At 40.0% G+C, this 16906-nt stretch overlaps 1 protein-coding gene across 1 annotated transcript in view; it reads left to right on the top strand.

The window, feature by feature from the left end:
* The first annotated feature begins 5201 nt into the window (after nucleotides 1-5201).
* DYNC1LI1 (dynein cytoplasmic 1 light intermediate chain 1) overlaps nucleotides 5202-16906 on the top strand; it is a 40218-nt gene continuing 28513 nt past the window's right edge. The window contains exons 1-2 of the mRNA XM_006740994.3: nucleotides 5202-5449; nucleotides 5632-5705. Of these exons, the coding sequence (XP_006741057.1) occupies nucleotides 5304-5449; nucleotides 5632-5705 (220 nt within the window). The 5' untranslated portion in view covers nucleotides 5202-5303. The remainder of the gene's footprint in view (nucleotides 5450-5631; nucleotides 5706-16906) is intronic.

The following is a 16906-nucleotide window of genomic DNA, read 5'->3' on the forward strand; positions in this document are numbered from 1 at the left end:
AGATTCCCTGCTGAGCAGGGAGCGCAATGTGGGGCTCAATCCCAGGCAGATGCTTAACCAACTGAGCCATCCAGGTGCCCCTAAGTATTGATCTGGCTTATATATATATATATATTTTAAAGATTTTATTTATTTTTTGACAGAGAGACAGCGAGAGAGGGAACACAAGCAGGGGGATTGGGAGAGGGAGAAGCAGGCTTCCCTCTGAGCAAGGAGCCCGATGTGGGGCTAGATCCCAGGATCCTGGGATCATGACCTGAGCCGAAGGCAGACGCTTAATGATTGAGCCACCCAGGCACCCCAATCTGGCTTATATTTTTAAAGGATCCCTCTAGATGCCATGAGGAAGAGCTTTTTAAAGTAATTTAGGCAAAGACGATAGCTTAGCCCAAGGTGGCATCAGTGGATGAGTGATAAGAAGTTGGACTGTGGGTATATTTGGAAGGTAGAGACTACAGGATTCCTAATGGATTCAATGTGGGGTGTGAGAAAAATAGAGAAGTCAAGAATGACTCAGGCAAAAAGGAGTTGCTACCCAGTGGGAAGGTCTTGGGGTTGAGGAGCCTTTTCTTGGGAAGGTCAGAATATCAGCTTGGAACACGTTGAGTGTGAAACGTGCTATTAGATATCCAAGTGGAGATGTGGAATAAGCAGTTGGATATATTAATATGGAGTTCCACATGGAGCTCTGGGCTAGAGAGATAAATCTGGGAGTTTTTATCATACATTTGAGATTTAAAGTAATGAGACTGGATGAGATCACCAAGGGAGTATAGATGGAGAAGAGGAACAAAGACCTAGCCCTGCAGTCCTTTAGCATTAAGTGGTCAGGAAAATGAGGAAATGGTGAAGACTGAGAAGGAGCAGCTAGTGAGGCAGGGAAAGAACCAGGAGAACATGCTGACCTGGAAGCCATGTGAAGACACATATCCATAAGGAGTACCATGTGCTGCTGATGGGTTAAGAAAGACAAGGATGGAGAATTTACCACTGGATTTAGCAAAAAGGAGGTTATTGATCACAGGTATAAAAGCAGTCTCTGTGGAGTCAGAGGGGTAAAAGTGATTGAAGTGGGTTATAAGGGTAAGGGGAAGGAGGAATTGAAGACACCAAATAAAGACAACTATTTTAGAGTTTTGCTGTATGGGGCACCTGGGTGGCTCAGTTGTTAAGCGTCTGCCTTCGGCTCAGTACATGATCCCGGGGTCCTGGGATCAAGCCCCGCATCGGGTTCCCTGCTCAGCGGGGAGCCTGCTTCTCCCTCTCCCACTCCCCCCGCTTGTGTTCCCTCTCTTACTGTGTCTCTCTCTGTCAAAATAAATAAATAAAATCTTTAAAAAAAAAAAAAGAGTTTTGCTATCAAAGAGAGGAAAGAAATGTAGCAGTAGCTGGTGAAGAAGTAGGATTAAGAGAGATTTCTTTTTTTTTTTTTTAATGGGAGAATAGCATGTTGGTATGCAAGGGAAATGATCTAGTGGAGATCAATAAATGATTATATAAAGAAAGGGGGGAGAATTGTTGGAGCAATGTCCTAGAGTTGAGGAGAAGAGATGGAATCTAATGTGTAAGTGGAAAGATTGCTTTAGTTTAAGAGTATAGATTATTCTTCTGTGATAATTGGGAGGAAAATTGGTATGAAACTACAGACGGGGGGAGGGGTAAATGTGTTAGTGAAAATCTGTGGAAGTTCTAGAGGCCTCCAAAGAGGGGAAAAGAAGAACATATAACAAAAGATTAGGAATCATAATGTCTTTGAATTTCTCAGTGGCAATATTAGAATCCAGCAGACAAGGGGTCAAGGTAAAAACCTAAGGGAAGAGGCGCCTGGGTGGCTCAGACAGTTAAGTGTCTGCCTTTGGCTCGGGTCATGATCTCAGGGTCCTGGGATCGAGCCCCACATCGGGCTCCCTGCTCAGCGGAGAGTCTGCTTCTTCCTCTCCCACTCCTCCTGCTTGTGCTCTCTCTCTCTCATAAATAAAAATTAAAAACAAACAAACAAACAAAAAACCTAAGGGAAGATAATCTGCAACATAAGAACTCTATACTCAGCCAAACTATCACTGAGTATAGACTAAATGTATTTTCAAACATGTAATGTGTGCTGGATATCTTCCGTTTGCCCCTCCAGATCTACTTTCCACTCTTCTCTATCCTTCTTTGTGCTCTGGGAGGTAGACCTGCATGGACTGCTTCACTTGAATTCTCTTGTCCTCCAGCTTCTGGTTGGGTTTGGCCAACATGAGACACTGGCAAGATACCGGGGGCAGAAAGAGAGAAGTCAGTGCTGTGTTCCTTTACTGAAGTCACAGACCTTATTGAGAAATTCTTTCCTACAACTGCAACTCTTTCTGGATTCTAGTAAACACTCCTTCCTCTTTCCCCTTCAGGTCTAAATCTTCCTGGTCTTCCTAGCCCCATCTCAATACTGTTCACACCTTTGTAAATAGTTGTTGAGCTTTCATCTCGCACTGCCTCAAGAATGCCATTTTTTCCCTAGCTAGACCCTGGCTGGATATCTCCAAAAATGTAACCATACACCCTTTTTCACAAAACTATTTGAGGAAGTTCTCCACTAAAATAAGAGAAGGCACAGGAATGAGGCAAAGGAAATCCCCCAGAACAATGGTGAGAGAAGATCCCATGATGACAGTTCTGTATTAGGCACACAGAAGAACCAATTCAAATTGAAGCAGAAAGAAAGTTCTTAAAGATGTGTTTAAGATGAAATTGTTCAAATACCTAATGAGAGGTTTTAAACAACTGGGACAAGAATTTGAGACTGAATGAAAATTAAGGGCATAGAAATCTAAGCAAATGAAAAACCAAGACAGTTGTTAATTTTGGATGTAACAAAAAGTTGGGGAAGAAAGAAAAGTAATCATAGTATAGGAAATAGCTCAATTGTAAGTAGCATTTATATAACAAAAATTCCAAGGGATTGCTGGAATCTTTCCTTTTATAGATTTCCTCATACTACAAATGTTCTCTATTTTTGTTATGTAGAGATTTCTATAGAAGATATTTACCATAACAGTATCAAAAGTTGCCAGGACATTTATTCTAATGTCATTTGACCTAGGCCCTTTGACAGGTTAGAGGTCAAAATCTCAATTATCTACTTTCAACCTGTGGGGTAAATTACTTAATTTCGCTGATTCTTTACAAAGTATGAGGATTACAAACCATAACATATAGTGTGCCTGACACTTAGTAGGTATCATAAATAACCACTTTTGTCAGCCATCTTAATAGAACAATGCTGGATAGGGAATATTATAAAACCACAAGTAATACAACTTTGACCTCGGTATAAGTGGGTAGCTGGACATCTAAAAGTCATGGGGCATTAGAAGCCTGACACCATTATAAAGTTAATACTTCCCAGGTTAAGTAAATATAATAATGGAACTAACAACTCTGCATACAAACAAAATTGGGGAAAACAATGCTCTGACAAGAAAAGATGACTGAGGGAGTAAAGTACAGAGTGAATCAACTCTCAGAGGGGGGCCCAGGGCAGTAAACAGCTCTCCTTTATACCAGTGACTTAAATACCCAGGTTCCCCCAGAAGTCCCTATCCCGCGTGTCACCAAAGAAAGCCTGGGATCCCAAGACTGGGTTCTGGTTCCCTTCCTAACCATATAAACAAACTAACAAAAAATGAAGAGTTTTAGCTGCGGAGTTCATTAGGCCTATCAATTCTAGGGGTTGGTCAGATATGAATGGTTTGAACGGTAAATGAAAACATTAGTCATTAAAAATAAACGTGTATCAAGCACTCAAGATTTGTCAGTCACTGTTCTAAGCCATTTTACAAGAATCATCCCATGTAATCTCCATAAAAATTCTGGGTCCTTTTATCCCCATCTTACAGATAAGGAAACTGAGACTCGGGAGAGGTTAAGGAAATGGTCTATGGTTGCTGACAGAGCTGAATCTCAACTCAGATTTGCCAGCCTCCAAAGCCTTCTAGGCTTCTACCTGCACTGTTAACCTGTAAAAAAACAGTCTTTAGCTATGGATTTTCTCACTAGCCTAACAACAATGATCAGATCACATATTAGATTAGTGATCTTCAAATACGACAGCAATAATGTACAAAGGGACACACTATTTTAAGCAAAGGCTCTGACAAGATGCACTAGGACAAGCCTTAAAACCATCAACTCTTGGGTTGCCTGGGTGGCTCAGCCGGTCAAGCGTCTGCCTTCAGCTCAGGTCATGATCCTAGGGTCCTGGGATCCAGCCCCGCATCGGGCTCCCTGCTCAATGGGGAGCCTGCTTCTCCCTCTCCCTCTGCTGTTTCTCCTGCTTGTGCTCTCTCTGTCAAATAAATAAAATCTAAAAACAAAAACAAAAACAAAAACCATCAACTCTTTCTGGAGGTGGGGCTCAGACATTCAAATCAATTTAACCAGTCAAGTTTTGATAGAAAAAGAGTTATTTTAGGGCTACTTTAGGTTCTTTTCCATTTGTGTATGCCCAGTGCCAACTGTGCCTGCCTAAGTGCTGAATAAACGGATGTATATCGGATGACTCACCTAGTGGGTCTTGTCAAATCTCACGCGGGGCATCTCATACGAAAACACAGAGGCTATTATTAAAGAAAGCCCCGTCAATACTTTTTCTGTCACGCAGCTACTTAGGGTCCGGGGGAACCTGCTTCAGATGTGGGGCCAAGACTGAGGAACACGGCGCCACGTGAGAATGCAAAGTAGAGAGCCCAGAAATCCCGGGACCCCAGTAACACTCCGGACTCGAACTGCACAAAGCCTCTTTTGCAGCGGGGCGGCCCATTTCCATCTTGGCGCGGGTGAAGTGCCGGTGTAGGCGGGGGACCGCCGCCGCTCAGCCTGAATGGGGGTGCGGGGTGGGACGGCAATGAGAGTGCAGGAATTCCACGCCGATTGCGGGGTTTGTAGACCCGAATGAAGAGTGGGAGGGAGCACTGCTCACCTGACACACCCCAACCCGCTCTGCTGCAGCCCAAGGCTGCGGGTGGAGGAAGCAAGAGACTTCTCAAACTGAGTCCTGTAGAACGGGGAACACAGCACAACCGCCTGCGGGGCTGCCCGCGCACGCGCATTCCTTACGCGCGGTCGACGGACAGCAGCGCACGCGCGGTGCGTCCTCCCTCATTCCGTCAGTCCCCTCAGAGCCCGCGGCTCCGCCCCCGCAGACCACGCCCCGCTCCCGTGTGCCGAATGCTCCATATCCGGGTTCCCGCCGCCGCCGCCGTCGCCGCCGCCGTCGCCGCCTCGCTCATTCAGCTTTGCCGGGAGTGGTGTGATTCCCGACCAAGATGGCGGCTGTGGGGCGAGTTGGCTCCTTCGGTTCCTCTCCGCCGGGATTAGCCTCGACTTACACAGGGGGCCCCTTGGCTAACGAGCTAACATCGGGCAACGGCGGCGCCGCGGCGGGAGACGACGAGGACGGGCAGAACCTTTGGTAACGACCCCACCCTTCCCTGGGTCCCCGCTGACACTCCCGGCCCTGCGGACACCTCGGCATCCCTTGCCGAGGCCACTACGTTCTCGGCAGCCCCCGCCCAAGCGCGCCGAGGCCGGGTCGGTCCCTCCCGCGGGGGGCCCCGGTCCCCCGCCTCAGCGTGCGCCTTTGCTCCCCGCTAGGTCCTGCATCCTCAGCGAGGTCTCCACCCGCTCGCGCTCCAAGCTCCCCGCGGGGAAGAACGTACTGCTGCTGGGTAAGTGTCCCCTGCCTCGCTCCGCCCCGCTCGGCCCCCACCCCGGTCCCGGTCAGGGTCCGCCCGCCCGCCCGCTCGCTTTGTGCGGACAGTCGGGCCTGGCCCCGCCCCGCCGCCGGACCTGTCGCTGACAGCTGGGGGAGAAGGGGAACGGGGACCCCGGCCCCGATACCTGTGGGGACCCGCCTTCCCCAGAGCCCTTTCTCCCCAGGATGTGGAGGTGGCCCTGACAGCCTCCCATGGGTAGGACAAAATGCGGTAGCCCATCTGAGGGATTCTAGAGGCTTGAGGTTTACCTAGAAAAAAAGGACGGTTTTTCTTTCATAACAAAAATTGCTAGCAGGAGGCTCTTTGCAAGAGCTCCAGTGCAAATGGCATGCCATTAATATTTAATAGCTGATTCTTTGTGTAATTGACAGAGAAGCTAGAAATTGAGACCGGGTAATCGTGACAAATGTTCTTATTTGATTCAGCTTTTTCGGGTACAATGGACTCGTGTTGCAAATGCCTTTTTAACTGTCACTTATAATTCTGAAATTTGTAAAGGACAGTAGAACACCTTACTAGTCCAGTCCCTTCAGCCAAATGATTGTAATAAGGAGAAATGGTCTAATGTCTCAATTCTGTTCTGTAGCTCCTCTGCTCTCTGGAAGTTAGGTATGTTTCTTTACTGATTCTGAGGGTGGGCGTATTGGACATGGAGGGAGAATAAATCACAGATTCACATTTTTGCAGGCTTAGCTCCTGAGTCATTTACAGAAGACATTTCTTTCATATTCTTTAAATGCGAGATATTGACGTTTGCTTATAAAATGAAGGTTAAATTTTAAAACTTTGGTATTGGTGTCTCAAGACTATTTTTATGTACATGTAAAAACAGGAAAAGGAAACAAAGAAGTCCAATGCTACATGACAGGGTCTGCTTTTAATAAAAATGTTTAGATAGAGAAGAATTACCTATTTTTATAAATTGCTGCCAATCTAGTATATATAGGATTCTTGATGTTCTTTATTACATGGAGCTCATTGAAAAATTAGTTTTTACCTCATTTTTAATGTGACTGAAAGTCCCTACTGCATATTAACCTGGGTTCAGTCACGGCCCTGTAATCTTAAACAGGTTCCTCGATATCTATAAACCTTAGTTTCTTCATCTTCACAGTGGATATTATAGAAATAATAATGCCTCCTTCCTAGAGTTATGGGGAGGACTGATGAGATAATACTTGTAAAGTGATAACAGCACGGTGACTTTTTGTGATTTCTCTTAACTGAATTAGAAAATGTTTTATTAGAATTCTCTTTTTGAAAATTGAATTAGTGTCCACATAAGTGATATTTATAGGGCAGAGATGGATTAGGATCCAAATGCAAAAAAAAAAAAAAAAAAATCCCAGAAAATGTTTTAAGTTTACTAATTTAAACAAATTACTCTTAATTGCTAAACTAAAATGGACTTAATGTGACCTCATTGAAGCGGATTATTTTTTAATGACTCTAAAAAAAACTTCAAATACTGCCATTATAAGGTTAAGATTCCTGAACTTTGTTTTCATTTATAAGTTCCTCCCAGTTATTTCTATGCATTAGATATTACTTAGATGGTTCTGTTTGTAGTGAAACAAAAGTGACAGTTTTGTTCATTTTTGATGTCCCTGATGTGCTGAGGTTGCACCATGCTTTTTTTTTTTTTTTAACCCTTTTTTGACCCTGCTTTTGACACTGGATCAATGTATGTGACTGAGTGTACTTAGAGGCCCCAGACACTTCTATCCTTCCATACTTAGAATAGATTAAGTTTCCTCCTTTATGAGCTTAATAGTTTGTAAGGCTCCATCTAGTATCAAGTGATACAAGCTTGAAATTTAAAATTTTTCTTTGAGTACTACTGGGATTTTCATCAAAGTTCTTTTCAGCTTTGGAAGAACAGATTTTTATAATGATTACATAAATAGGATTAATTTTTTAAAATATCTCTAAAGATTTCTTAAAGACATTTTACCATCACACGTTATGGCAGCATTCAGTCTGTGCTGGTGGAGGGAAGAAATATATAAATAGGTATAACTCAAAAAAAACTTTGTTATGAGTTTGAGGGTGCTAAGCAGGAGGATGCTTGGCCTTAATGTGTCTTCATGAATTATGGTGATCTCTGGAGTCCTGTATTTAAAAAACAAAATCTGGGACTGTAATAAGGTTTTACATTTCCAGAAACAACCTAAAATAGGAACAATGACCAAGGCTTGCTTATGTACCCCAACACAGATTGCAGTTTAACCTTAGCTTGCTATATGGCCTCCCCTCCCACTGCCTATGGGAGAAGAGGATGAGGACCAGTAATGTATACATGTGTATGAGCCATTCTCAAAGCATTTTCATATAAATCCTAGTTTATCTCCTCTGCTGCCCTCCTTCTTTCACCACCTCCAAATCTGAGAGGTAGATGTTAGCATCAATTTATAGATGAGATAATGAATTTTAGAGACCTGTTCAGTGAGTTTTCCAAGGTCACACAGCTATTAAGATCCTCTGTTCTGTCACTCTGGCTTGGCTTTCCAACTTGATATAGTCCCTTGCAAGGGAGAGAGTGCCACGTATTCTTCTTACTGCGTAACTTTTTAAAAAGGCTATCTTTGAGTAAAAATACTAGTAATTATTTTAAAGTAAAATCCAAATATTTGTTGGATTCTAGGATGCAGCTTATTGAGGCACACCACTGTGGCCATGGCAGTCGTGTTTAAGCAGTCATTTAATCTACCTAGGACTGACCCATAGTGAAATCGAGAAACACTGTGACATTAGTGCTTAACCATTTTCTTTCTTGAAAGATTTTGAGAATGGACTTCAGTAAAGTTTGTTTTTAATATTAAAGGTAAAACTCGTGCACGTATTTTAAGTAGGATTTAACTTATAAATTGCCCTTGGAAGGACTATTTTTTCCTCTCTACCTTTTATATTTAATCAACTTTTACTACAGTGATTGTAATTATATTTTAATAGCTGCTTTTTAAAGGGCACTTTCTCCATATCTTGGTTACTTTCTTCTGTTTTGTTAAGAAAACTCCCTAAGGAAAATAATAGTGCCTAACATTTATAGCGCACGTACATGTACCAGCCATGAAAGGATTGTTTACAGAATTTGATTATCCCCTTAAAGATTAGGAAACAAACACGGAGCTTTTAAGTAAATTGCTGTAGGGTTATACAGCCAGAAAGAGTCAACATCAGGAGTCTAAAATGCGTAGCCTACCTCCAGAGCCAGTATACTTAACGTATACACTGAACTGCCTCCCTAAAGGAAAAGAGTTCTCTTTGTAGGAAAAGTAAGGTTTTTAACAGTTTATATTAAGGAATTTTATCTGATTCTCCTGATGTGTCTGTTTCATTGCAAAAAATCTCACTGATTTAGATTAAATGAATTCATTATTTACTAAGACTCATATATAATCTTGGCCCCCAGCACACTGCCTGGCTTATAAACAGAACGTCAGTATAACTTTCTGATTTGAGGCCAATATAAATTAATGAAAACTAGTTGGCCCTTTGGTAAATCATGTAAGCCTCATCTTTCTCATCTGTAAGTTAAGATATTTGGATTTAGTGATCTCTGAAGTCTTGTCTGATCCCACATTCTTTAATTTGTTTAAATTCTAAAGCTTGTGGGTTATAAAATATTTTTAAAGAGGTATTTTGAGGACATATTGCAGTTGGACTGAAATAAAGAAAGTATTTCCTTGTAGATGTGGGCTCTTTGATTCTACCCAGGGAAGAAATCTAGAGTCTATATTTTTCCTTGAAGGCACTAGTCCAGGATTATGTACAGCCAGCAAAGCCCCACAAAATGCTGAGCATCTTCAGGAAGTATGTTTGAAACAGTCTTTCTTATTCAGGAATAAAACTAGCTTCTATTTATGCTTGAATTATTGGTAGGAAACCTCAAGATACATAGCAAAACTAGATATATAGTGGAACTAGAGATCTGTTCACAGAATTAACTTCTATGTGAGGACGGACTTTGAAAATAATGAGACTGTTCACTCTGAAACTGTTACCTTGTGAGGAGCTAGCTGGGATTAAAGATTATCAAGGTTTCATGACTTCTGGAAAACACTAGTTTTTATCAGTTGAAGTATGTTAATGCTGTTTTCTGAAATGATTGGTTATGGGAATATGCTACAAGGAGTGGAATGTTACCACATATGGGATATGGATGTGAGTTTTCCAAGGTCACACAGCTATTGGTGGTTGATATTGGATTGGTTGATATTGGATTGGTAATTTTCAAAGAATATGGTTGATATGGGATTGGTAATTTTCAAAGAATAACAAAATTATTTACTGCATGTTAGGTGTTGCCACTATTAAAAATATATCATGTGTAGTGTTTTGAGACTCCAGTGACATATTGGTATTTTATATTGGTCAGTCAGTGACCTATTATGTAAAGGGCCAGATAGTAAATAATTTAGGCTTTGTGAGCTTTATGGTCTCTGTTGTAAATACTCAACTCTCCATTGTAGCCCCCAAACAGCCATAGACAGTACATAGATGAATGGGTATGGCATTGTTTAACAAAACTTTATTTACAAAAATAGGCAGCAGACCAGATTTGTGTGCTGGTTTGTGGACCCTTTAGGGTATTATGGACATCAATTTTACCAATAAGCACAGATGCCAGTTAATAGAGTTTTCTGGCTAATGGAGTATGATGCTTGGTGCATAATAGGGGCTCAGTAAATAAATGCTGAATGAATGATGACGAGCTTTTACTTAAAGTATCATTGTTATTCCAGCTAGAGTTATAGTCTGAGTATAGATTTAAGTGGTGTTAAGAGGAGTTCATATATTTCTTCCAGTGCTGAGAGAGAGCTTGAGCATGAGTGAACAAGGGCACAACTTGAGTTAGGAAAAAGAAAGGACTCAGTAAGTGAGTGACCATGAACCAATCTTTTTGGGCCTTCTTTTACTTATAAAATCAGGGAGTAGCTGTTAGAAGGACCTCACAGATTATCTCTTTATTCATTTGTTCATCAAAAATTTATTAGAACATGCTGTGCATAAAATGCTTTGCTGAATCATCTGTGGAAACCAAAAGTAAATAGGACTCCGTCCCTGCCCTCTAGGAGCTTATAAACTCCTGTGGGAAAAGACTCAAAGTAGTAAAATCAAATGTGTCAGTATGAAATAATTGCTAAATAGGTCACATAAGATTTTGCAGAAAAGGTGGTATCTGAGTAAAATTTTGCTAAGTAAGATGGGGAGAACACTGTGGCTGCCGCCTAAGGGAGCATGTTGCAGTAGCTAAAAAACTAGTGGAAAGGCCAGGGCAGCTCAGGTGTGGTGGGATCCTTACCTACAGGCACCAAGTCTGGGAGTCAGCCCTTCCTACCGTTTGAAGCTGTGGGATTGTGGGTGAATTACAACCTCCTGATCTGTTAGCTGAGATTCTTTCATACTTACTGGGATTAAAAGAACTAAAAGAAATTATGTCTTAAAGCACTTTCCTCTCAAAATTGGAAGTCACTATTTTAAATTGTGAAGTAATACATGTTTCTTGTCAGAGTGAGAGAAAATATTATGAAGATAAGACAATGAAAACACATGATCCCACCACCTAGAGATACCAGTGTTCATTTTTTCTATGTGTCTCTGTTTATTTGTTTTTTTTTTTTTTTAAAGGTCTGGGCTTTTTTTTTTTAAGATTTTAAATTTATTTATTTGTCAGAGAGAGAGAGAGAGTGAGCAAAAGCAGGGGGAGAGGCAGGCAGAGGGAGAAGCTCTCAGCAAGGAGCCTGATGTGGGACTCGATCCCAGGACCCTGGGATCATGACGTGAGCCGAAGGCAGACGCTTAACTGACTAAGCCACCCAGGTGTCCCTGTATTTGTTTTTTAAACAAATAGGCTCATACCTTATATACTATTTTGAAATCAGATTTTTTTTTTTTAATTCATCAGGGTTGGGTTTTTTTTTTTCCATGATAATAGATATGGTTTCCTCCCTTTTAGTGACTGAATAATATGTATAGTTATGCCATAATTTAATTTTCCACTTGCCCAATATTATCTTCGGGATAAATTCCTGTAAGTTGAATGGCTGGATCAAAAGTATGTATCTTTAGGGTCTTTCTATATATTACCAAATAGTCTTTTAGGAAAGTTGTGCCATTTTACATTCCTACCATCAGTATGTGAGAGTACTTGTTTACCTAGCACCATTACTAACACTAAGGATTATTCACTTTAATCTTTACCTGTCTGGTAGATAGGTTAAAAATTGGCATCCTAATTTAAAGGCAGTTGAACTGTAGAATATATACTGTATTTATTGATTAAAAACTGTTACTTTAGTGTAACTTTGACCTACTGGAGCATAGGAACTGTTAATAACCATTGGGATTAGCATTTATTGGCTATGATACATCTTTATTTAATTAAACTCAGTGGTTTTCAGTTCATGTCTAGTCAGTCTGAGTGAGTGAAGGAAATGATAAAGGATAAATTCTGTTTTTTAATGTGGATTACTGAATGATGATATTCAAAGGTAGAGCTTTGGCCAACAGATGGGATGGGAACATCGTGTGTTATGCATGTTGCTTGGAGGTTCTGCTTTATTATATAGCATGTTCACTCTTTTACAGAAGAGGGTTTTGAGCCCCAGGTTACACAGCTGAACTGGGATTCAAAATTGAGTTTGTCTAACTTTCCACTGTACAGGTACTCCTTGACATATTAGAGGGATTTAGTCTTAACAGCCTGCGTACATGTTTACTTAGAACCACGGGGTGCAGATGCTGCAGCTGATTAACAGCCTCTCCCTGTTCTTGCCAGCTGAGGCAAGGGAGGAGATGCTCTTTGTGAGATGGGGAGCAAACCAAAAGCCCCCACCCTGCCTGGGTCATCCAGATAACCTGTGGAAGGCCACATAGCAGGTATGAGCCCAAAAGTAGTTCCAGTGAAGACCCCTCATGGCTCTTGTCACCAGAGCTTTCAGATAAAATAGGTAAGTTATTTTATCTGAAAGGACTACAAGGGGAGAGTTGAGTATTTACAACAGAGACCATATAGCTCACAAAGCCTAAATTATTTACTATCTGGCCCTTTACATAATAGGTCACTGACTGACCAATATAAAATACCAGTATGTCACTGGAGTCTCAAAACACTACACATGATATATTTTTAATAGTGGCAACACCTAATATGCAGTAAATGTCAGGCCAAATAAAAAATGTCAACTTCACAATGTTGGTATCTCACTTGGATAAAGAAGGAATATGGAAGGCTAGAATTCTTTCTATTCTGATTATCATGATGCTGTAGGCCATAATGTATCCAATATAGCTGTGGAGATGTGAATCAAAGCTCTACACAGAAAGCAGGTATCAGGCACACAAATCTGTGCAAAGCAAGAAGAGCACAGTGTCTCAGCCTTCCACCACAACAGGAGAGGAACCTGGAAGAAAAGGGAGGCAGAGTACAGCTTAATTTTACCTTTTGTCATCCCTGTTTATCTCAAGTGAAGACTAGAAGCTGCTCCAAGTACAATGGCAATGTCTGTAGTGTTTAGGAGCATTGCTGGATTCTAATCCTGACCCTTCTTTAGCAAATTGCTTAATCTTTCAGATTATACTATTTACCTTTTAGGATTATCATGTAGATTATAGGAGATAATGTTTGTAAAACACTTATAACAGTGGCATACACTGGAAGTGTTCAAGATAGCTATTATTAATATATTATGAGTACTTAAGTGTTTTGCTTTGACTGCTCGTTTTCATGTGATTTTTGGGTTTGTTTTTTTTTTTAAGATTTTATTTATTTATTTGGGAGAGAGAGAGAGCAGAGATAGCGAGAGAGAGCACAAGCAGGGAGGAGAGGGAGAAGCAGGCTCTCAGCCGAGCAGGGAGCCTGATGGCGGGGCTCGATCCCAGGACCCTGGGATCATGATGAGACCCAAAGGTAGACGCTTAACTGACTGAGCCACCCAGGCGCCTGTGATTTCTTGTTTTTATGTTACATTTTTAAAACACTGTTGATATGTTATAAAAGAATTTTACTTCTGGTGTATCACTGACCAAGAAGTAATGAATTGATAATAGTCATAGAACTTTAAGTCCATCACCATAAATTTTGTCTGCTTTTACCCCCCTCTACTTAGAATATGGGGAGCAAATGGAAACAGTTGACTTTCCAGGTTTACACAACTAATTGTGATATTGTTACAGTTAGAAATCACATCTTCTGAATCTTCCTATTTCTGAATCTGTTAATTAAATTATCATGTAAAGTTTATGGACATTACCTGTGGTGTTGAATTAGAGATCTGTTGGGGTGATAAAACAGTATCATGAGCATACCTTTACCCCTCTATTGTTTTGGTGGAATTTACAGAAACTTTGTTTTGTAATCAATTTTATTTTCAAAATTGAGCTGAAAAGAAGTAAGAATTGATGGTTATTATTGCTTTATGCTAAAACTGAAGTTCTTTTGGGGCACCTGGCTGGCTCATTCGGTAGAGCATGCGACTGTTGATCTCGGGGTTGTAGGTTCGAGTCCCACATTAGATGTAGAGATCACTTAAAAATAAAATCTTTAAAAAAATTAAAATAAAACTGAAGTTCTTTTAAGTGCATGGATCTTATACTTGGCTTACAGAGAGTGACTTATTTGAACAGCACTCAGACAAATAATTTGGAATACAGGCTTATTTGCTGTGAGGAATTTCACTATAATCTGATCAACAAGTCTTTCCTCTGGTCCATCCACTAAGAGGGTTTGGCCTGTAGACTATTTTTGTATGGCCAGCAAGCCAAGAATGGGGTTGGTTTGTTTATATTTTTAAAGATTTGGGGGTTAAAAAAAAATCAAAGATGAATATGTGACAGAGACCTTATGTGAACTGCAAAACCTAAAATATTTACTATTTAGTCCTTTTACATAAAAAGTTTCCTGGCACCTGGATGAGGACATGAAAACAGCCCTATTAGAATATAATTTGATCTAATGAAATATTTCAGTTTGTTTTAAAAACATCTGTAAACTATGCCCTCTTTAAGAAAATCTAATATAAAATGAAAATTTAGATAAAATATTTAGAGAATAACTTTAGCATCATCATTAAAGGGTTCTTTATAGAAGGACTTTCATCTTAGTCTGTTTCAACAGGAGCTCTCAGTACTTGTGTAAATCTGTGTTTACAGATCATTAACTATTTGGCTGGCATACTTAAAGCTAGTATGTCTGTTTCACTGCCAGCTGAAGGCCGAGGAACCGAAGGTAAAGCTTTCTTACAGTTTATACATGACAGGTAGATGAATTCTTCCAACATTTTTTGAAGCCACACAGGCCACATTGCCTTATTTGCCACTTTAAAGCTATATTAATTGTATAGAATGAAGTATATTTATAGTTATTTTTCTTTTATATTACTGCTCAAACCATTAGGCTCTGTGTTTTCTTCAAAAATAACTTGGAATTTGGTGATTTTTGTTTCCTGAGTGGTTTGGTCATTAGAGATGGTTTTTATTTTGTTTATTTTTCTCCATGCTCTCCGTGGTTCTTTGTGGTTTTGATAATATAGGAGAATTTTAAGATCTCACTCTAAGTGATTCTAAGAAGTGTTTATGTGATTTTAATAGTTTGTATCATTGATTGATGTATTGTAATGCCACTTAGTGTCATAAAAGTCACCCAAATATTCCTATATTTCTGGGGGGGGGTTGTCTTTGGTCCTTTTATTTATGTATTTGGCATAGAATACTTTCTTTTTTTTAATTTTACTTTTTGACAGCCTTCACCCATCCTCCCATCCCTGCAACCACTAATCTGTTCTCTATTAGATCTATAAGCTTGGGGGTTTTTTTGTTTTTTTGTTTTTTTAGATTCCACACATAAGAGAGATCATACTGCATTTGTCTTTGTCTGACTAATTTCACTTAGCATAGTGCCCTCAAAGTCCATCTATGTTGTCACAAACGGCAAGATTTCATTCTTTCTTATGGCTGAACAGTGTGTTATCTAGCATCATCTTTATCCATTCATCAGTGGACACTTAGGTTGTTTTCTTATCTGGGCTTTTATAAATAATGCTGCAATGAACATGAGGGTACATGTATCTTTTCAAGTTAGTGTTTTCATTTTCTTTGAATAAGTTACCCAAAAAATGGAGTTGCTGGATCATATGGTCAAAATATGATCAAAATTTTTAGTTTTTTGGGAAACCTTATAATGTTTTCATCAATGGCTGCACCAGTTTAGACTCCTACCGACAGGGCACAGAGGTTCCTTTTCTCCATATCCTCTCCAACGTTTGTTTTTTCTTGTCTTTTTGATATTAGCCATTCTAACAGATGTGAGGTGATATTTCATAGTGGTTTTGATTTGCATTTCCCTAATGATTAGTGATGTTGAGCATCTTTTCATGTGCCTGTTGGGCATCTGTGTGTCTTTGGAGAAATGTCTGTTCATATCTTCTACCCATTTTTGAATTGTATTGTTTGGTTTTTTGCTGGTTGAATTGTATGAATTCTTTATGTATTTTGCATTTTAACTCCTTATCAGATATAATGATTTGCAAATATTTTCTTCCATTCAGTAGTTTGCCTTTTTATTTTGTTGATGGTTTCCCATGTTGTACAGAAGCTTTTTAGTGTGATGTAGTCCCACTTGTTTATTTTTGCTTTTGGAGTCAGATTTTAAAAAATCATTGCCATACCACCTATGTTTACTTCTAGGAGCTTTATGGTTTCAGATCTTATGTTCAAGTCTTCAGTCCATTTTGAATTAATTTCTGTGTGTGGTGTAAGATAGTGGTCTAGATTCATTTTGCATATGGCTGTCTAATTTTCCCAACATCATTTATTGAGGAGACTGTCCTTTACCTATTGTATATTTTTGGCTCCTTTGTCATAAATTAATTGACCATATATGCTTGGGTTTATTTTTGGGCTCTCTATTCTGTTCCATTGATATATGTGTCTATTTTTATGCCAGTACCATACTGTTTTTTTTTTTATTCTTATGTTAATCCCCTACATTACATCATTAGTTTTAGATGAAGTGTTCCATGATTCATTGTTTGTGCATAACACCCAGTGCTCCATGCAGAATGTGCCCTCCTCAATACCCACCACCAGGCTAACCCACCCTCCCACCCCCTTCCCCTCTAGAACCCTGTTTGTTTTTCAGAGTCCATCGTCTC

Source organism: Leptonychotes weddellii, chromosome 1, assembly GCF_054177405.1.
Source record: "Leptonychotes weddellii isolate Sample4059 chromosome 1, ASM5417740v2, whole genome shotgun sequence".
NCBI lineage: Eukaryota > Metazoa > Chordata > Mammalia > Carnivora > Phocidae > Leptonychotes > Leptonychotes weddellii.